Source organism: Malaya genurostris, chromosome 3 (genome assembly GCF_030247185.1).
Source record: "Malaya genurostris strain Urasoe2022 chromosome 3, Malgen_1.1, whole genome shotgun sequence".
NCBI lineage: Eukaryota > Metazoa > Arthropoda > Insecta > Diptera > Culicidae > Malaya > Malaya genurostris.
This window is the reverse complement of record NC_080572.1, coordinates 118,220,852-118,244,209: the sequence shown is the minus strand read 5'-3', so window position 1 is coordinate 118,244,209 and position 23,358 is coordinate 118,220,852. Positions and strand designations below refer to the sequence as shown.

At 36.7% G+C, this 23,358-nt stretch overlaps 1 protein-coding gene across 2 annotated transcripts in view; it reads left to right on the top strand.

Moving 5' to 3' along the window:
• LOC131436836 (O-acyltransferase like protein-like) overlaps window positions 1-23,358 on the top strand; it is a 37,682-nt gene that overhangs the window by 12,042 nt on the left and 2,282 nt on the right. For both annotated transcript variants that reach the window (XR_009230672.1, XM_058605764.1), the window contains exons 3-6: window positions 7,180-7,435; window positions 7,527-7,622; window positions 22,740-22,927; window positions 22,988-23,317. Coding sequence is in view for 1 of the 2 variants with exons in the window: in XM_058605764.1 (XP_058461747.1) it covers window positions 7,180-7,435; window positions 7,527-7,622; window positions 22,740-22,927; window positions 22,988-23,317 (870 nt within the window). In the remaining variant the exon portion in view is untranslated. The remainder of the gene's footprint in view (window positions 1-7,179; window positions 7,436-7,526; window positions 7,623-22,739; window positions 22,928-22,987; window positions 23,318-23,358) is intronic.

The window sequence follows — 23,358 nt, the reverse complement described above, 5'->3', positions numbered from 1 at the left end:
CTCAGGATCAAGTAAAAATTGTCACTTAAAGCAGAGGGTTCAAAGTGATATCCGGTTAGAAAATTGGAGTTACAAGCTTTAAAATAAATACATTCCTGAGTTACGCTTTTCCGGACCATGATTAATTTTCATAGGAGAAGACTTTTTGCTCATGGTTTCATGAGAAGTTAAAATGTTTGGTTTCATGATTTTCTAATCATGACAGCAGTAACGGATTTCTTTCCGTGTGCGATTGCATCAGGTCTGGATATGTTGGCATCATATAATAACTAGTGTTAAAAGATCAGATATAATTTTGATAGAATCCTGTTATGCTCTGTTGATCGAGTTGATACGCAAAAAAACAGGCGATTCTGAGGTCATGTGGAACCTTATGGCTGCACGGAAAGACCGAAATCAGCATTTTGGCGAAAAAACTAGTTGATTTTCAGATTTTAGTTAGTTATTATTTGAGACAACTAAAAAAATCTTACTTTTGCTAATTCAGATTTTTTAATTCTCATTCCCTTAATAATAATAAAATATTAGTTGAAATGGCTATTTTTGTCGTGAATACGACTTACTTTACTATGGGGTGCCTTTTCAAAATTTACGCTCTGAGAGAGTGATAAGTTTTTGATCGTGAATATCTCTTGTTGTATCTAACGAATCAACATAATTTTTGCTACATGCCATCGGAAATATGATCACAATTATATGATAACATATTCAGTTGTGTGACATAATCTCAAATAGTTCAAAATTAAACTTTTCTGAAATGTTTGGTATAAACGAGTATCAAAGAGTATATCTGCTGCTGTACAACAAATCGTTCGAGGAAAATGTTCCAAACAGTGTTTAATATCGTAGTGAGTTCAACAATTTGGTCCTTCTGAAAGACAGGAATCAATCCCGTACAGCATCCGGATAGTTTCTTTCAATGAAATGCAAATCCGAAATGAAATATCTAAATTAAAATCCTATATGCTGCTATTTTTATAGCCGTTAGGACCGCTCATCAGTGAAAAAGCTACAAACGAAATAAGGTAAAAACAAACCTCTCAATAAAAATTGGATCAGTTAGGATTCTATCGCCACTGCGAGCAGATGTATTTTGTGTCGTTTGCGAAGCTAGTTTCGCCTCTGACAACAGCGATTACGTCATAGCTGCCAGTCATTTGCATTGGTGAAAAAGCAACGGTGGAGAGCATTACACAAAATCAGCCGTTCTAATGGCTCTGAAAGTTTTCTAAAGAACTAATAGGATTTGTTGTTCGCAGATCGAAAGGAAATATCCTCAGTTTAGTGCAAATCTAGAACAGCACTTTTCGCTGTGTGAAATTCACAGTAATCTAGATCAAGTGAAGCCTTCTTTGTTTTTGCGAAAAATGTGGAATAGGAGAATGCTTGCATAATTCATACAATTGATCAACTAATTGATATTCGGAAGTGTTAAGGAGCATGTAAGTTGTTTTCGTATTCACGACATCCAGTTATGTCTCTGACATTACCCACCCGCCTTTTTTAGTTGAATTCTCCAATTAAACTTGCTGTCATTTCTTAGCTAGGGCAAGCTTTATTTCCATTCAACTAATTTTTCAGTTGAATTAGAGAAATAAAACATTTATTTTCAACCAACATAAATGTTTTTTTTTTGTAATAAATTTTTTATTGTGGCCTTTCTGCGTAAAAACTTTACGTGGCCGATTGGCTTACATTTTTGCTACTAAAAATTTTTTTTTTGCTATTGTATCTCTTTGTCACCCTTTTTCTAGGGGGAGATGAGTTTCCATTTCCATCCAACGAGGATCGGGGGTCACTTCGTCCGCGGCTTATCTCATCATCCATTGCTTCATCGTCGGTGTTGTGTGTGATTTCCGTTTTCTTTTCGTTGTCCTTGTTGATCGTAGTCTTGGGCTCGTTGAGAGTTGCTGTAGATGCGCCTTGTTGTACATTGGTTGCAATTGCTGGTTGGTTGGAGGGTAAATTGTTAACTGCAGCTGGTGTACTTTGTTCTATAGGTGATGATGATGGTTTATTCGTTGAAGGGGATGCTTCATTGTTGTTGGTGGCTGTCACAGGTGTACTGGGGTTGCACGGAATTCTTGTATCTTGACCGAAAATCACATAAGAAGGTATAGGCCTATTCAAGTGTATGCGTAACAAACGTACGCCGTTTAGAATACCGGGGAAAAAATTCTTCCACTTTTCTTTTTCGACAGAGAGAATCTCTCCGTATTGGGACATAGTTTTGCGAATATAAGAATCGATGACGCTTGAGGGAAGATCATGCACACGCACTTCTATAGCACTATCTTCCATATATACTGGAATGTTGTACTTAATGTTATCGTGCTCCACATAGTGCACATTGTTATTGTCTTTTGCGAATTGAATTGCATCCAACTCTGTCAAGATGCATTTGCTTCTTAAGCAAACCTTCAAGTTCTCGTATCGAAGGTCGAATTTTGCACTGCCTGAAGTCAACAACAATTTTATTCTTTCGTGTCGGCGGTAGCTTTTGTTCGTTTGGTTCACTCATTTCGAGGTCGTTCTATTGTTCACTACACAATACTGTACTTGGATTCTTCCATCCCGAACGTAAGCGGTTTTGTTATATCGACTGACTTGGATGAGATGTGAAAGCGAACTGAACATAAATGGTTGAATTGGCTTCTGCAATTTGCAGCTATGTGACGCACTGTCACCAAAAAAACGTTAACACCGTAATGACTACTAGCCACTAGATGGCACACTACTACCGAAAAGAATTTTAGTCACAATTGTCTTTTCTATATTGGCGGGTATCGCTGTTTTCTTCATTCGCGAAATCGACTCTCTCACTGAAAATTTTGAGCACTAGGAAAAACAAAAACCGAATACAAATAATACACCGGACGGCGTAGCCCGGAAGGTTGGAAGATACAAAGAACATCATTTGACATATATAATTTGAGTGCAACATTCGAAACTCACTTCACTGTTACGCGAAAAACATTATTACGCACAATCGCTTCAAATGCGCACAAATGCTGAATAAATACACTTTCCACTAAGAGTTTACGTCATTTTTACAAATCGGCTTAGAAATTTATATGTGGATATATCGTAACACATGCTAAAACATCTAAACAATTTTCAAGCAGTTTAAATAAGACTGTCCTTTTTAGCTTTTTAATGGATTGTTTTGCTTTGACACTTCTCATGAGTTTTTGGCTAATAAACTTGTTAATAAAACCCATTTCATTTTTGTTTTCTTTGTGCTGTCCTTCAGTAATGATGGTGATAGATAAATAGAAACAAATTTTCTGAATTAAATAACAAAATTAGTTGTCAATGAGAATTTCGTGTTGGAATGAAATATTGCTGGTTTGTGTCCAGGATATTCGCCAACCAAACACATTCTCTAAAAATAAGAGTTTTTTTCAGCAAAGTAAATTCTCAATTTTTACTAATTTTATAGTTATTTTGGAAATTTTGTTGTTAAAGTCAACTAATTCAAAAACAGTAATACGAATTAGGCGCAGAGCTAATTTCGGTCGTTCCGTGTGGGGTTATGACCAAGGCTCGGATATAAAGGCGAAAAAAAACAAACGATTAAAGCAAAAATTAACTTTAATTGCTTCTTTTTATTTCCTGGGAATTTGGTGCAAATAAGATAAAAATTGAAAATGGATTTTGTGTGTGCGGATTTCAAACGGTGTACCCTTTATTACGCTTTTGTCGTTGTTTATTTTTCTGTTAATTGGCGATTTTTGACTTATGTGTAATATGCCTGAATAACGTATACTAATATTACAAATTCACTATCATTCAAAGTACAAATCAATAAGTATATGCTGTTCTGTATAACCTTGGAAGGCACGTACGTCGTTGTAAGAAAGATGATTACTACGCAATTCACAAGGTGACCCCAGCAAAAAAAAACCACAACAACTATGTCAGCTTACTAATAGATTGCAAATAGTTTCAGGATATAGATATACAATACTTACTGCTAATGTCATCAACGTAAACACCTGGATGAGTTTTGTAGCCAACCAGGTCTGATTTGTAAATATGTTTGCTTCGCGAGAGGCGAGGTTTACGAAACGCTAGGACAGCAAACACCAACACTTGAATGTGATAATTGCAAAGTGTTTAGAGTTCTCAGCTTAGTGGTACGCTATGTCTATTACCTATATAAAATTGACCGCGGAAAGGAGTGCATTGCTGTTAGTAACTGTTTGCAAACTAATGAAATCAGGTGCGAAAAATACATAAGTCTGTAATCGCAATGTTGCTAGCTGTAATATTTACGCAACCCATTAGTTTTGTCAACTCATTACCGCTCTATGTTCTTGTACATGGATTAACCAATACCAATATCGTTCGAGACTAAAATTTAACTGTGGATCAATTTCGAAGATCATATGACTGACATTTCAAGTTTCGGAGATATAATCGTACAAGTGACGTAATCGACAAAACATTTTTTTTCTATCCGTATAATTATTGCAGATAGTGACGTTCAAATGTATTATTGCTGTAACGCTTGGTCTAAAAATATTGCCGAATATGTGACATAAACGCTGAAGCATGCTTTCATGAACTACCCAAATCAATCTCAATAAATTGGTGTCAAAAATGAGCAAAAATTAGTGTTAGAAATTATCTCTATAAAACCCGATCAACAAGGGATAACAAAATTGTATCTGGGGTTGTTTCGTTTTTTCTATCTAAATAAGTCATAATCTTGGCCTCGTTAATAGTTAAAATAACAAAAATTATAACTCAATTTAACCTAGGTGATAACAAAATTGTTACAAACCTTGATATGTAAATATCAATATTATATCTAAATTTGTTACAAATTTAGTATGACTTTTCAGCTGTTATTACTCATTTTTTTGGGGGAAAGGCTTTATCGTGCAAATCTAAAAATAGATTTTGCGAAGTAAGACGAAATTGCATACCTTTAGGCGATTTGATTTGCGATAATGAAAAACATGAACAGTTAAGCGACTGGTTTCGAACCGGGAAGTTTTGAGTTGCCAACATCGCTACGATTGCATCGGGGCATGAGAACCAACTGAGGTTGGGAGGATATATTGGCATCATATAATAATTAGTGTAAGTCCATATTGCTACAAAAATAATCTATCGCTCTCCACCTCTTTCGTCGTTTCCTTCCAACCGGCATAGGAATGACAAACGGGCTATTTTAGAACTATGAGCAAGTTTTTTTTTGGTACTGAAGAATAGTTGTAAATGAACGGAAATGAATAAATTCAGTGAAACAAAACTACCTTATAGAATCTGAGGAAATTAACTAATGAATGATAGTTTTTCAGTTTTTTCTGCTTTGTACCAAGACGGCCGACTTTCAATTCGAATCAGTTCGCTCGTACAATTGAAGTAGTGAATTGTCTGTACGTGTATGTATGTCGATTGACGGGTGTATTTGATTAAAATGTGCACTTCATTTTCTCGGAGATGGCTGAATCGATTTTCGTAAATTTAGATTAGAATAAAAATTCGTTTGAAAGTCAGTGAAAAATCAGAAGTGTATATAACATCGATTCAAATAGCAAGTTTGATGATTAACCAATTGCCTATTAGTCACATTAGTTTGCGATATCCGCAGCCAGAAGCCCCGCAAGTATTGTTCAAAAACCATCAAAATTGAACTTTCATTCCGGTGTCATTGTTTGATATCTATCTAGATTGACTTACAGAAAAATGATTCAAATGGAAAGTCTCATAATGCGGGTCGGTTGCTTTAAACTCTACATTGCAAATTTCGAATCCCAGCTGATGGTTTCGGATTGGAAGTAATCAAAATACTACGAAATGCGACTATCATAAATTTATCAGATATGGATAGATTGAACTTTTAAAATCGAAGGTGCAATAAATCGTTTTTGTCTGATTCATGAATTTTAAAATGCTCATGCAATTCGTAGATCTTATTAAATGAAGACCAAACCAACTCTTTTCGATTTTACTGATTTTTTATCCAAAAATTGTGAAAGTGATTCGATATTACTTCAGTTTGCTTTAGGCCATGATGATATCATCAGCGCCACTAGAGAACAGTTTTCAATGTTTTTTTTTTTCTATTTCCAGTACATCCGGGGTCCGGTAAAACTAAAGTCACTATTTCCAATCTGCAACTAATAGACCTACAAATCGAAAAAGTATTGAGCTGAGTTTAGATTTTGGTTTTGAGCCCAGTTTAGATATTGTTTTTCGTTTATTGCAGCGTCACTTTTGAATTATTTTCGATTTAAAATAAATATTTGAATAAAAACTTTACACAATTTAAGTAGGAATTGAAAACAATAATCAAATATCAAATTATTGTTTTTCAAAAGCATCTTCAGGTATGTGAAATTGGACAAAATGTTTGTTACTGCTCTTCATTGAAGCATAGCATTTTTCGGGTTGAAAGTCAAAAACATGATCGACAAAAGTGTTTGAACTCTTTTTTTCAATTCTCTAGTATAGTTTTACAGGAAATGTAACGGCCCTTAATATAATATCTGGACTTGCTAAAATCTTAATAAAATCTGAATGTTTGCTTCTGATTTGGAATCATATTTATAACATGATGAGATATAAATATTAAGATCACATATAATTTTAATAGAATCCTGTTATGCTCTGTTGATCGGGAAAGGCAGAGCATATTTTAATGATATTGTGTCACACACTAGGTGGATTGAGAATAGGTTTTAAAATTCTTGAGACAGCGATGTTTGCCCACCCTGTTTCTCAAACGGAAATTAAAATTTATAATATTTACGACTGCGCCTTACCCGGTATTCCTATAGATATAGCAAAGTAAATGCATCAATTCGGCACAACAATTGGCTCGAATACATTATTTCAACATCTGATGGCAGTAAACTTGATTTGTTAGCATTAGATTAGTACCTAGTGTAGCTTAATAGTTTATTGAGTCACATTCGAAATGACGAAGCTTTTTCTAAATACGTGAGTTTTCAAAATTCAATCAACGGCTACCATTTCAAGTATACAAAAGTTCAAATTAAACGTTTCGTAACCCTAGTGACTCGAAATCTAAACATAAGAGGTGATCAAATTGATTCGCTCATTGCCATTTATCAAATAAATCATCCAAACGCGCATACAATCATTTTAGCCGCGGCAAGTCAATATTTGTTACTGATCTTGAATTTCTTCTTGAATCACCAGCTGCTTTCGGTAAACCCTCTGAACTTTCCGTACGATCACCTTGAGCGCGGTGTTTGTCTTCATGACTGCCTCCGACGGATCTTCCCGGACAAACCACTTCAAATAGACCAGATGGATATATTAGCGAGCAACGATGAACTGCGACTGGATTATTTCAGCCGGTGTGTCAACATGGAACTAGAGTCAACTTTTAAACTTCAAGCTTCGGTGACCATTTCGCACTGCCTATTGGAGAATGATTTGAGCCATGAGTTTGGTACGCTATTTTTGCTACCAACAGCATTTACACCAACAGGTAGATGCAGTTTCAACAATCATTTAACATTCATGCTTCTTTTTCGTAATAGGCTTGGCAGATCAGATTTTCATCGGATTAGTAATTCTGCTTATGCTACTGGTTGGTGTGGCCACTGTGCGGGACTACAATGGAACTAAGAGCAAGTGTATGTATGATTTTTTCAACTGTCTATGTTTATCAGAATTTATTTCTTATTTATTTATTTATTTATTTATTTGGTCTTCGAAAATTTACATCGCACAGACACTTAAATGCTAATTCTTAATTTAAACACAATTTTAGACACAATAAAATCAAATTTGTCATAAACTTCATTAAACAATCGGCAACATACATTAAGAGGGTTGTTTTGTCCATATTGTGTGCGATGATTAGGCAGCTGAAACAGTTCCATACGCCGGGTCCGTCTCAACGGGGCACGAAATTGTAGTTTTCCTAGTAATTCAGCACAGTCGATATTATTACCAACAATGTCGAAGATTAGAAGACGTTGCAAGGTTTTCCTTCTGCTCTCTAATGTTGGAAGATGGATAAGTCGACAGCGATCTTCATAGGAGGGGAGGTGAACGGGATCGGACCAAGGCAGCAGACGTAGAGCGTAACGTATGAAACTTTTTTGCACGCTTTCGATTCTGCTAATATGTACGCTGTGGTACGGTGCCCAGACTGGAGCAGCATATTCCAAAATGCTGCGAACAATTGAACAGTACAATGTTCTTAGACAGTAAACATCTTCGAAAGCCTGAGTATTTCGACGAATGAAACCAAGCATTGAAAAGGCCTTAGCAGTGGTCAGTGCTACGTGTTCTGAAAATTTTAGCTTGTGGTCTAATAATACACCAAGATCCTTTATAACAGCGACTCTTTCAATGCTTAGTGATGAAATTTTGTAGTCGAAAGTTGTTGAGCCACGCAAACGAGAGAATGATATTACGTTGCATTTTCGTACGTTTACTTCCATTCCATTGATTTTGCACCAGTCAAAAAGTGCATCGATGTCGGATTGAAGAGCGTTGCAGTCCAATAATGAATTTATACAGCGAAAGAACTTCAGGTCATCCGCGAACAGTAGCTTGGGAGATTTTATAGCTCTGCAGAGGTCGTTTATAAACAATACAAAAAGCAGCGGACCCAATGGGTTCCTTGGGGAACACCTGATGATATTGCAAACGAAGAAGATTTTATGTTACCAATGCGTACAAAAGCACTGCGTCCAGTCAAGTATGTCCTAATCCATTGTGTCAGCCACTCCGGAAAGCCAAGTCTGCTTAATTTTTCAACAGCAAGTCGATGAGGAACTTTGTCGAATGCCTTGGATAAGTCAACGTAAATTGCGTCCACTTGTTTTTTGCGCTCCATTTGATCGATTAAATCAGAAATGTAGCACATCAGATTTGTTGTAGTAGAACGTTTCCTCACGAAACCATGCTGTTCTTCTGCGATGATGTGATGCACAGTCTCATATAAAGCATCATGTAGCATGCTCTCTAGCAATTTAGGTAAGCAACTAAGAATCGAAATGGATCGATAGTTATCTACGTCATGAATGCTGCCACTCTTGTGTATTGGAATTATTGCAGCAATTTTCCATGCACTCGGAAAAACACAATCCGCTCTATTCTCGAATAAAGTGGGTTGTCGATTGAGCTCCTTGTTATCAACGTGACATCCAACGCAGCGAAACCATTCAGCATAAATTTCTTCGGTTCGCTCAAGTCTCCCGGACTCCCTTGGAGGAATCTTTCAACAAACCTTCCCAGTTATCGAGAGCGTTGTAAATTTATCGACTTGCCATCCGTTCACCGAGTTGTCTCTAAATCCATTTTCGTAGCAGACAATCTCGAACTGATTATCCTGACTCGTCACAAGAAAATTAGATATTCATTCTCGTAATATTCGATCTCATCCATTCCTGAGAATTCGATCTGTCCGCACTATTTACGGCTTCAACGAACCTTTTTCCAGTATGTGTTGTCTATTCAATCGATGTTCATATTTGGTTTTCACCTGTCTCGCAGTACTGCAAAAAAAACCTGTTTTAATCCACCTAGTGGTGTAATGATGCCTTTCTCATATCAATCATTGTATCATATATAATACTGTGGTATTCTTCAAAATAATGTTCTTCGATTCTTGAAGGAATAACCGGAATCGCTTTGTTTGGCCGACTACTGATAATGACTCGATTTCTTCGCGTTTCGCCTTCGGCTCATCGGTGCTTAAAGCGGCTCAAATTGAACCGCCATCTCCGCCTAACAGTTCAATTTTAACCGCTAAACAGACGCAAAGTCCATACTATTTATGTGACCCTTTAAGGACGCTAGGTGCCATATCCTATCTGACGTCTCGGACGAAAACGACTGACGACCGACTACTGGCCGCCGCAGAATTTGAACCTTTACGGGTTTTTGGTTTGTACCTAAAGTACATATTTAGTTTCGAGCTTAGCGGTTCAAGTTGAACTGATTTAATCACTGATGAGCCGAAGGCGAAATGCGATGAAATCGAAACTAAATATGTACTCTACGAACAAACCAAAAACCCCTAAATGTGATAATGACTACCGATTGGAGCAGTTTTGATGTCGATTTAGAATTTTTTTAAAGTAATTTGTTTCGCCGCTTCAAGTGATGGTAAACATTTTAACACAATTTGCAATTCCTACACCAAAAGTCGGACCCAGATGAAATCTAGAGAATGAGAAAAATTAGTATACATATTTTCATTTTTTTGCACATTTTATTCCATAACTCCGGAACTGGAAGTCCTATCCTAACAAAATTTTGTATGGGCTCACAAGACCTTTCATATGAATCTATGCTTGTGAAAATCAGTTCAGCAATCTCTAACAAAAGTTGGTGCACTTATTTTATGAATATTTTGCACATCTTACCCCATATATCTAGAACCGGATGACGGATCCAAATAATATTAAGGAATTTGGTATGGAACTACAAGACCTTTCATTTAAATCTGAGTTTGTGAAAATCGGTTCATCCGCTTTTAAGAAATTGGAGTGATTTCCGGTTTGGACAGCACGATCTCTTTTTTTATGTTTCCGGAATCTGAAACGAAGATCCGGTATACCCAAAATCAATGTATTTGGTCATCAACTAACCAAATCTGTTCAACTCAAGAATTTTTTTTTGAATTTTTGGATGGATTTTGGATTTTCCTTGAAATTGAAATTTTTATACCTATCAGTTTGTAATTCTGGAACCAGAAGTCGTATCTGGATGATATTTGGTAGGATTATGCTTGTGAAAATTGGATGAGCGATCTCTGACGAAATCGATGAAACGTTTTTAGTTCGTTTTGCACAGTTTACCCCGTAACTCCCGAACCGGTAATCGGATCTAGATGAAGTTCAAAAGCAGCCTATGGGACCATAATACCTTTAATTTGAATCTTTGTTGAAGAAAATCGGTTGAGCGGTTTTTGAGACAATCGAGTTCACTTTTGTTACATTTTTTTGCTCATTTTATCCCGTTACTACCGAACCGGAAGTTCGATCCGGGTAAAATTCAATAGTAGTACGCCCTATGTACCTATGGGACCAAGAGACCTTTCATTTGAATCTAAGTTTGTGAACATCGGTTCAGCCATCTCCGAGAAAATCGAGTGCACATTTTTGTTACATACACACACACATACATGTACAACACACACATACATTCATTCAATTCGTCGAGCTGAGTATAATGGTATACGACATTAAAAATTCGATTTTCACAGCTTTCTATATGAGAAAAATAGTCATAGTTGCAAAATTCAAAAGCAGTTTTCTTCGCTGTCGTTGAATGGAACGTTAAAAGAGAAATATCAGTTTATTTGGCACATTTTATCCTAATAAATTGATGTTTTTTCTTGAAGATTCTTGCAGTAGAGGAGATAACTGCTTTTGCGTTTTTCAACAATGGCTGTTTTCCTAAGATTGTATGTAGAACCTTAAGTGCTATGCTTAGAGCGTTGGAGGGCTAGTTATTTCAAATGATAATCAAAAATTATGTCTTTCAGATTGAGGATATTCTTTCAAATTACTTTATATTTTGTATTTTCGAGACGGGTTTGGCAAGCTCAAATTTAGAAATCTTTGATGGCAACAAACGATTTGTTGTGACGACTTGTTTTTAGTCTTGTTAAGACGTAGAACCATCTTTGATTAGTATCTAACGAGGAAAACAGATTGCCATACGAATGCAACTATGAAATGAAAGCTGTAGAAATGTTACCGCAGAGATGGGACTCGAACTCGTAGTTAGCTCCTAACCGGGGAAATTGTTTTGCCAATTAAACTACCCTGCTTATTACAACACGTGAAGAGACGGCCCAATTCACTTTAAGAACCAAGCATGCTTCGCTTTACTTGGCCGCTACTGCATTCAATTATAGTCCTATCTCTATGGAAACTCATCCAACAGAAAACAACTCACACACCGCATCGCAAGTATATCTTCACTTTCTACTTTGCCGTTAGACGCTGATTAGAGATTTGGTTTTGTATCTTTTGCTGCTTATGGGATACACCAGCGTCATCATCTATTTGATGATCTCAACTGATGTGTGACAGCAGTGACGATTGTGATCACATAATATATTGACGGACAAATGATATATCCCATGCAGGGTAGTTTCATTGAAAAAACAGTTTTCCCGGTTTGGATCTAGCTACGGGTTCGAGTCCCGTGTTTGCAGTAACATTTTTGCGGTTTTCATTACATAGTTGCATATTTGTGTCTTTGCGAAACTATTTTCGAAAATTTTTCTTCAAGAATTTTAAATGCTCTGAAGAGGACCGTTTAATTGATTGGTCAAAGTCATTCTACGTTTTCCTCTAATGCAAATAAAAAGCGGAATTTAGATGAAATTGTCTCTCGTTCGAAGCGAACTGGACACAAAACAAATCCTCAAACGGTCGAATTACTGATTGCACAGTAACCTTCTCTACAGCATTACCGAACTGAACAGAGTGCAAACCGATTCGGTACTGATTCTGAATGCAAACGCACACGCATATGAAAACCGTGAGGAAAACTGTCGTCCTTGTTATAGAAAACCATAATAATAGCTTTGAAAAATAGGGAAAGGTAGACATTGTTCGTTACTAATAGAAGTTTAGATCTTCATAGATCTAAAATATATAGTTTCATCTACTGGAGCCGACGAGTAGAAATATTTCCAAGCAGTTAGTGCAAAAATATCAAAAAATTGAAATTGGTTGAGCTATAAACGCTCAAGGCTATCAAAACCAACTACTAGCTAACCAGATCTAACTACTGTTTGTACGGTTTTAGTTTCCGTATTTTGAATCCGCACCCCTATATAGTAATAGTCCTACGTCAAAAAACCTGTATCTTCAAGCGTATAAAGAAAAGAAATAATAAACATAAACCCTTTAAGGGACGGGTATAGTCGATGCGTTTAGTCGATGCTTTTCATGCAGCTCACCTGGGTTCGATACCCAACCCCGCACATAAGTCGAGACGAATGACCTTAAGCTTAAAGCCTCTATAATTGAAACAAAAAGAAGTTTTTAGTACATTTTCGATTGTATGCAGCTTTATTTCAGCTATGGCTGCACGAATGTTGTCCTTCAAGGCTTGAATTGTCTCTGGCTTGTCCACATAACACTTATCTTTGACAGCCCCCCAAAAATAATAGTCTAACGGCGTCAAATCACAGTCTTCCTCTTCAAGTAACGGGAAGAACCAATCTCTAATCATGGCGCGGTAGCGCTCGCCGTTGATCGTGGCGGCGGCTCCTGCCTCATTTTCGAAGAAAAATGGCCCAATGATGCCGCCAGACCGAAATCCGCACCAAACCGTCACTCTCTGAGGATGCATCGGCTTCTCCATGATAACGTGCGGGTTTTCCGTCCCCCAGATGCGATCATTTTGCTTATTAACATACCCGCCGAGATGAAAATGTGCCTCATCCGAGAAGATGATATTTTGGCAAAAATCGGCGTCTTCTTCAAGCTGATCGCAAGCCCAGTTGGCGAAGCGATAACGTATCGGATATCCGTATACACAACTATTTTCGTTCAGCGTAAGGATAAAACTAAGTTTTTGTCAAATCAGAAGTGACATTAAGGCTACCAATGTCGAAATAACCGCTAGTTAAAAAAATGTTAGATGGCGGACCCTATACACTTCTGGTGCAACTTTTTACCGCGAACCACCAGTTCAGGGTCGTTTACCTTTTTGGTCTCCTGGAGAATCTTCACTTCACTAGCTGCTTTTTGGGCGGACTTTCTTCCCAACCTGTGGTCACTGAGTAAATCGTTTGTCGAGGCGGAAACAACTAACAAAGTGCAAAATGGACGACACAGCTTGTATAAAAAAGACCGCACAATTTTAACTTTTTAAACACTATATTCTACGTAAACCGAAAATTAAATAGACAGAATGTCTCTATTGTTACTTGCGCTTTTTTTTATTCGGTCGATATTTCGTTCTCGACGCTCCGTTGCTGCCGTGATGCTCGTTGGTCGACTTGATGGGCTCGGTGGGTGACGACGGGCGGGACAGCACTGGCTTCGGGGCGGTGGGACAGCAACTTCAAATAAATCAGCAAATCGGCCTGTTTGTAGCGAAGGCCTACGTTCCGAAGAGTGGAACTGCGCGCACTATTTTTAGTTTCACGCAAAGCCACACACGTCGGGTTAAAGGCAAACAAATTCAACCGGCCAACTTAGTATATTGCACTTTTCCCGTATCAAATGTTCGTGGGGCACCTTAGGCACGAAATACTGATCCCTTTGGATCCACTTAGAAAAATAGTCCCATCACGAAACGGATTGTCACTTTTGGCGTGTGAATCGCTGCTGCAACCTTCACTCTTCCGGGTCAGAATAACACAAGATCCCGCGCAAAGGTTTTTCCGCGGTTTTATCTGCTTGCTGTCCGTTTTCCATCCCAATCCCACCGCCACCTTCAAAGCAGGCCACCCGCATTTTATGCTGCGATGATGACGATGATGACGACGATGACAGTGTTTGGACAGATGACGGTTACAATGATTCATCGTTTGTGTTTCAGTATGGTGTCTTGGATTATATTTGTACCTACTATACTTGTTTCCTTTTATTGTATTAATATGTAATATGATTTGATATATGAATTGTATTGAACAATAACAAAGATATATATAAATTGATGAATATACATAAATAAATTTTGAATAAATAAATTAATATATAGATAAATAAATAAATAAATAAATAAATAAATAAACAAATAAATAAACCCTACTTTTGACACCAACCTTTGCTATTAAGCAGAACTTAAACGTGACTCAAACGTGGAAACACGGAGTAAAAACGCGATTGACCTTTAAATTCTACTTAGACATTTACTGACAATGAAAAGAAACAAAAACATACAATATTCAAAAAATATATATAAACTGGACTCAGTGACCAAAGGAATTATATTGTGACCGAAGAATAACAGGTCACATAAGCAACAGTTCGACCAAACCATCCATTCCGATGTACAACCAAATACAAATTATAATACGGAATACTTCGACAAATTTTCAAGGACACATTTTGCATCGTGCGGTACACTGTCATGATAAATTGTCAGAGTGACAATGTACTTTAACGAGTTTTCTATAAAACTAGCAACACTGAAGGGTAAGAACAAGTTCACCATAGTTACTGTTTATTATAGTGAAAAATAAAAAAACAAACAGTTTTTATCTGATAATCAAGATCACAAGCGAAATGTAAGTTAAACAATAATCTAGAATGGTTAAGCTACCATTAATATACTACTAGCTGTATTGATATTTGTTGATTCGTGGGTGTTGGTGTTTATTTTTCATCTTTTGTGCTAGTACCGGTGATATTTAGACTGATTGTTGCAATTTAATAAAGCAACGATAAACATAAACAAACAAGTTTGTTTTGCACCGTAGCAACTAGCATAAAGCGTTGCCAGAAACGATCTCCTTCCACATTTTCAAACTATCGCAATGAAAGGGAGTAATTTGCTAGGCTTACTTGTTCAGGCTGTGAACCAAACATTGGCGGTTCGTTTGTATGGGACTTAGGGGTATTATTATTTGTATTTGGTACGACTACGTTTATAGCGCCGCAAGTGCAAAGTGAGAACTTCCGATAGCTTTTCTTTTGCCGGTTCGGATAATAAATGATAAAAGACTTTTATCGTTACTTTCCGGCAGGTCAGAGACTCGAGTGATTTACATTGTTGAGATGCTTAATCACTCCTCCTCTACTTCTTCCTTGTCACGTGACCTTTCCGCTCTTTATCTTCACATTCTCATCCACCCTTGAGTACTATCATACTAAAATTTTGATTTTATTTATTATTCCGAGTTACAAAAAAATCTTCTTGTTGGAATCATTTCCGGCTTATTTACATTCCATGGAAATTACTACACTATGGGTATTTTCAGAACGGGTTTGATGATTACATGTCGGAAAACGATGTTTGAGGTGGTTCTAAATACCAAGATGGCGACTTCCGGTTTATTGATATTCCTTGAAAACACTTACAATATGGGTATTTTTGGAACGGATTTGATGAGTAGATGTCGGAAAATGATGTTTGAGGTGGTTCTGAATTCCAAGATGGCGACTTCCGGATTATTGATATTTCTTGAAAACCCTTACAACATGTGTATTTTTGGAACGAGTTTGATGAGTACATTTTGGAAAACAATGTTTGAAATGATTCTGAATTCTAAGATGGCGACATCTGGTATATTGGCATTCCTCAAAACCTCTTATAATATTCCCCAAACTTCCCTACAATAACGGGTTTCATGAGTAGATGTCGAAAACGATGTTTGAGGTGGTTCTGAATTCTGCTTCAATTTCTTATATGTAGAATTTCGCTTTATTTAGGACACTTGTTCAGCAGTTTCAACAGTCTTTATAATCAGATTTGACTGGTATTTTAGATTTTTTTTACTGAATCCGGGTATAATTTGGATCTGCCGCAAATATTATACTACTGCTTCAAAAATGTAAGTGCCATGAAAACCGTTCAGAAAATATGCATATTGTGAAGGTATTCGAGATATTCGAGTAATATCGACGCATACTGTAAGGATTTTCAAGGAATACCAATGCACAGTGGTCCGGATCCACAATTTAGGGGGACAAAAACATTTGTGGCTTAGCCTTATACTTTAGAGCTATGATGTCTTCGGAACAAATGATCAGTGAAAGATAAGCCATATTATGAAGCATATGGTATTAGGGTGGTTCTAATTATTAGGGTGATCCAAAAATTATTTTTCGTATGTGTTGAGATAGAGGACTGCATCCTTCGGCAAAATTGTTGGAAAACTTATATCAAGCAACTTTGCCGAAAACACTATTGTAGTATCTCTAACGGTTTTAGTGTTACAGCTATTTTAATAGATCAACTTAGGGTGTTCCTAAAAAAATCAGATTTTTTGCTCTAGCTTTCTTAATATTCACTTCTCGATTTTGGTGTCTTTGAATATCTTTTAGAGTTTGTTGAAACCAATTTTTTCATGACTAGCGCATTCAGGTAGCGTTTTCTGAACCGAAGTTATGAGCAAAACTAGTTCAAAAACAGATCATTTTTAAACTGCTATATCTAACATTGGAGCAAACGAAAAAAAAATCGGTTTGTTTCATTTGATAGAAAATACTTTCGAGCATGTTTATAGAAAAAATGGCGGAGGAGATATTTTTTTAAATTTTTTAAATTGTGTTCAAACATTGGGTTTTTTTATTGAAAAATGCCCTTTCATGTAAGACATTTATTAGCTATAGGGACCGTGCACGAGGGCGTGGTTTAGTGGCCGGCGACGACAGCGCACGAGGCGGCGAGTGGAAAAAATAATGCTACCATAGCAAAACTTGTAAACTGAGTTTGAAAATACTTTCTAGCGTATTTTCTCTGCGGATTTTTTTCCGAACCCTATGGAATTATTCGCGTGTGGTGCGAACGATTGTTCAACATCGACTGACTATTAAATTTTGAATCGAATTATTCATTCTGTATGTAAATACGGCCACGTCATTTTCTGCCATTGCAGTTGGATTTGTGTCTAATATTTGTCATATATCAAATTCAAACACTCAAACGATATTTTCAGCACATTAAATGATTTTTTAATCGACTTGACCGGAAACACTGAAAAATATCTTGCTAAAACATTCTAATTTCAGACCTTTAGTAAAAATTGCTTCTGTGTAATTTCTTTCTATACTTTCACTCAAAGAAAATACCCAAAGAAAAAGTTTAAATATTTTTTAAATGAAGTAAGTTTTTCTCGAAGTTATTCTTACTTTCGCTGAAATGCAATTATTACACCACTTGCTATTACTTTATTTTCAGAGCAAAATAGCAACCCAAATAACTTTCCATCCGTCAAACTTTGAAATAGGCCACAGTTTTAGATAAATTTAGCTAGTCGATAAAAAATAACTGCCCGACTGTCAAATTTTAACTAAAAGTTCAAATAATTCAGAGGATGGTCCATACTCTTAGAATGGAGGAAGAAAACAAATTGTAATCGTAAAAATGCTAGCAATCTCACGAGTAGCCAGTTTGACGTATATTGAAAATACGAGTCACGAAGCTAGCAACAAATAATCATTTTATTGAAACGCTGAACTGTTTTGCCTTTCTCATATAGAAAGGTTATACAATCACTTGAAAATCGACTAGTAAAAATTGGCCAAGTGTCATATGCCATTCCACTCAGTTCGTCGAGCTGAGCAATCTATCTTTGTGTGTGTGTTTCTCGAAAATGACTTAATCGATGTAGACCATCTTAGATTCAAATGAAAGGTCTCATGGTTCTACACGGAATTCTTGAATTTCATCCGGATCCGACTTTCGGTTCCGGAATGATAGGACAAAGTGTGTTAAAAATTGTGTACCGTCACTTGAAGAGTCGAAACGAAAAAAGTAAAAAGTTGTCTAAATTGGTCTCGAAAGTATTCCCGGTTTTCGAATAACGACGGCAGATAATAGTCATATACTCAAAAAAGGATCTCACTTACTTTTACACTTGGTCCGGTATTCCTAATCTTAGGTTCAAATGAAAGATCTTATGCTCCTACCGAAAATTGAGCATATTTTTCGGTTGCAATTAAAATCATGTTAGTTGATGGCCATACGAACCAACTTCGATTATACGTTCTCGGGTTCTAGTGCCCGAAATACCTACAATAGTGGAACTCCCTTCGTTTTCTCATCGATGTCAGAGAACTGTTTCATTCTGTAGGTTATACTAGTTAATGCACAAACAATCTCTTTGGTTTATTTTAAGAATCGGAGAGAAATATTTTTAATAGTATACCACAGTATTATATATGAGGATATGATTGATGTGAGAAAAGGATCATTACACCACTATGTTGTATTAAAACAGGTTTTTGACTATTTTATTCAGCGTGAACATATGGTAACAGTGTAAAGCTATGGTAGAGTTTTTTCGCCTATTCGCCACTAATGGCGCTACTTGTTACCGTGCACGGTCCCTATACATATTAAAATAAGGTATTGCTGTCTTCTAGCGTGTTAAAATTAAAAATGTTAATTCAGCTGCATAATCGGGAAGATGGTGTACACTCACGTTGGTTGTTACTCTATTCGATAATGCTATTACAGGATCAGACGTTAAAAGAAATCGTTTGAATACATCCTCTAGATTCACTAAACGATTGAAGTTCTGCGGATGGAACTGCCTATACTTGCGAATTGATTTATTTCGACTCTCTTGCACTTCCTTACTGTACATACCAATAGGAAGCAAAGCATGTTTTATAATTGCAATCCCATGCACCAGAAGTTTATGCACGGTTGGCGACAGAGCATACCATCCATACAGCTCCACAAAACGAATTCTCCTGGAAAGCAGGTACCGAAATCTTCACATTGCTGTTTATCAACGTTAAGATTATAAAAACCGTTCAAGTATATTTCCATTTAACTCGATGATTTGCGCTACTGTGTTATATTCTTTAAAAAATCTACGGGCCCAGATACCATCATTCGAGTTGCCGCCTCCAGGTAATGGTTCACCAATGCTAGACCCTGTCAGCTTGGAGCGAAATCAATCTTCAGTATAGGAACGCCATCACACGGCATCACATTCAACATATCATGTCAATTGTGTGGGTGCGCAGTGCTGCTATTTTGGCGCGCAAGATTTTGACGTTTATCTTCCCTACTTCAATGTACGAGATTCGATGCGGACTCACCTGAGGGCACCATGCTCGCAAAAAAGGATGTTTCCAATGATTTATTCTAGAAATGTGCGAGCTGGATATCTTTTTAATATGATGTCTTTGCTAATACGTAACCCTAGCCGCTCTTTTAATGCCGTTAGAATGTTTGTCTCTTGCTCCTTGACATGCTGATTTTGTCGAGACACGCGCCATGTCGGTTTCTCAATGTGCAAACAATAACTCACTTTTAGCCAAAGTTCCATAGAACGAATCATTGCGTGCAGAAGCGAAATTCCAAATTGATATTTGTTTGGATTATTCTCATTTGTTTCAGTTCTTGAAAAATTCAGAGCTTTTCCTGAGCGTTTGCATATGTACCAAGCTTGGGAGTGTATGCCTGTTATGTCGTTTAACACTTTCGTATCGTTCAGGCAGAACACTAGCTTCGTCGATACAAATACTTTCCCCAGTACTGTGGGAGAAAGCTCTGCAATTTCTGCATTTACTTTGTCCACTTCCTGCTGTTAGTTCCGTGTTTTCCTTTTGAAAGATTATTATTCTGGGCAGCAAAGGGAAACAGATGAAGGATAATTGTTGCTCCAGATTATCCAGCATTCTTGCTCAACAATCAATCGCAAGGGAACCAAACAGATAGCAAATATTGTACAATAAGGAAGCGTAAGAGAGTCGAAATAAATCAATTCGCAAGTATAGGCAGTTCCATCCGCAGAACTTCAATCGTTTAGTGAATCTAGAGGATGTATTCAAACGATTTCTTTTAACGTCGGATCCTGTAATAGCATTATCGAATAGAGTAACAACCAACGTGAGTGTACACCATCTTCCCGATTATGCAGCTGAATTAACATTTTTAATTTTAACACGCTAGAAGACAGCAATACCTTATTTTAATATGTATAGCTAATAAATGTCTCACATGAAAGGGCATTTTTCAATGAAAAAACCCAATGTTTGAACACAATTTAAAAAATTTAAAAAAATATCTCCTCCGCCATTTTTTCTATAAACATGCTCGAAAGTATTTTCTATCAAATGAAACAAACCGATTTTTTTTCGTTTGCTCCAATGTTAGATATAGCAGTTTAAAAATGATCTGTTTTTGAACTAGTTTTGTTCATAACTTCGGTTCAGAAAACGCTACCTGAATGCGCTAGTCATGAAAAAATTGGTTTCAACAAACTCTAAAAGATATTCAAAGACACCAAAATCGAGAAGTGAATATTAAGAAAGCTAGAGCAAAAAATCTGATTTTTTTAGGAACACCCTAAGTTGATCTATTAAAATAGCTGTAACACTAAAACCGTTAGAGATACTACAATAGTGTTTTCGGCAAAGTTGCTTGATATAAGTTTTCCAACAATTTTGCCGAAGGATGCAGTCCTCTATCTCAACACATACGAAAAATAATTTTTGGATCACCCTAATAATTAGAACCACCCTAATACCATATGCTTCATAATATGGCTTATCTTTCACTGATCATTTGTTCCAAAGACATCATAGCTCTAAAGTATAAGGCTAAGCCACAAATGTTTTTGTCCCCCTAAATTGTGGATCCGGACCACTGTGCAATGAAGCGGAGGTCGATATTTGGAATTCAAAACCACCTAAAACATCGTTTTCCGACATCTACACATCAAAACCGTTCCGAAAATACCCATATTCTGATGGTTTGTAACGAATATCGATGAACTGGAAGTCGCCATCTTGGAAATTGATGCGACTTAGAACATCCTTTTCCTGCAAATACTAATAGTTGTTGTTCCATAGTTTTCCATTATGTTATACATATCCAATAATATACATAAATGGGGAAAACTTTTTCACGTTGAAAATTCCAAATAACGTAAACTTTTTTACGTCATAATTCGATTTACGAAGTCCCGATTATTACGTAAATGGAGATTTTTTACGTTGAAAATTCCATACTATTATGTAAATGGAGGTTTGTGTGTATTACTATTGCTTACCTTTGGAATTTTCGGATGGGTAGTACCGCTTCCACCGGTCCTGCTTATTATCTACTTATAGGATACTATTGAATTTGTCCGAATTCGATTTCCAATTCCGGAACAATAAGGCAAAGTGTGTTTGAAATTTCAAGCCGTCTTTGAAGAGACAATTAATAAAATGGGAAAATTATTCTAAATTTGGCTCAAAACAGTCTACAAGTTGAAAAGGTTGTGTTATTTTACGCCCAATTAAAATTTATTGTTCTTATTCAAGTTTTAAGCAATACATGTTTGAAGAATTCCTTCAGTAATATATAAGAAAATATGAGAAAGGCATTATTACAATACTAGAAGGATTATAACAGGTTCAATGTGTGAGATGAATGGTTGACTGGAGATGGTCTAGTGTACGATTTAAAATTGTAGTGCGAAAGCAAACAATTTTGTTATGGTATCAATCAAATCAAGCCTAAACAGGCGAAAAATACACAACTGTTGAAACATTGGGCCGTATGAATAAAATGTAGTAAAGTCTGTTGTTTCTAGTATCTTCTCAAAAATAAAGTCCACAGAGTAAAACGCGTTTAATATGAATAAAAAAACAAGTTCGAACATGTATTTAATGCTATCTTGGAAATTAATCATTTATTGCATGACGAATCGACTCGAAGCCGGAAAAGCTGGAATAAGTATAGACAAAGCAAGAAACGTACATACTGCGGCAAAAATGTCACTTTATTTAATTTTTTTACTTCACTTTATCAGCAAACACACGAGTAGCAACCTCTGGAGCTACCTACCGAAAAATTGTTGTAAATACTACATGTTCGAAAGTTGTTGTGTAGTAAAGTCTCTGATTTTGACAGGAACGTGATCCACATGTAGCATTTACTACCGAAATTCAAGCATGCTACGTTTTATTCATACGGCCCAATGTGAGAGAAGAATAATATCATCTCTACTGTATTGCATAAAGAAATACACAGTGTAGAGTCAGTCGTGATTGCACTCTACCAAAGCTCAATTTTGATATTCAATACATTATGATTCGATGCAAATTTCAAACGACTCCGTTGAAGATTTTCCTTTCTGGAAATTCCAGATGACCATCTAGTGCAACCGTTTTCTCTCCCTCGCAACATTAACAAGCTGCTCGATACCTCCGAAACGGGCGGCAATCTTGTCCACTTAGAAGGCATGCGTGCTCTGGGTATGCTGGTTATTATCCTCGTGCATTCGTCACTGCCCTTCATACGCATGCCTCTGAGTAACCCAGAAGATATGGAATCGGTAAGTTTCATAATCGATAGAATAAATTAAGTTCGGTATCCAGAAAACGGATCATTTTAGCAAACAAATAACTTTTCGTTCCCGATCTGGAACTCGGCCAATACGCACATGATCACTTTTTTCTTCGCTCTCGGAGGAATGGTGCTGGCCGTCAGTTTCCTCAGACAAATCGAAAAGTCACCAACCGTTGATATTCGGTATCTAGGGAGCAAATTGTTGAACCGGTTGGCACGGCTCGTACCAGCATACGCATTCATGATCTTCTATGAGGCGACGTTATTCAAATACACCAAACAAACACCCCACGCCGCCAACTTTGTTGATTACTGCAGTGAACACTGGTGGTCAAATTTACTGTTCATCAATAACTACGTTCACTTGGATGAACCAGTAAGTTTGCAATGTTGTACACAAGATGACATACTTTTACG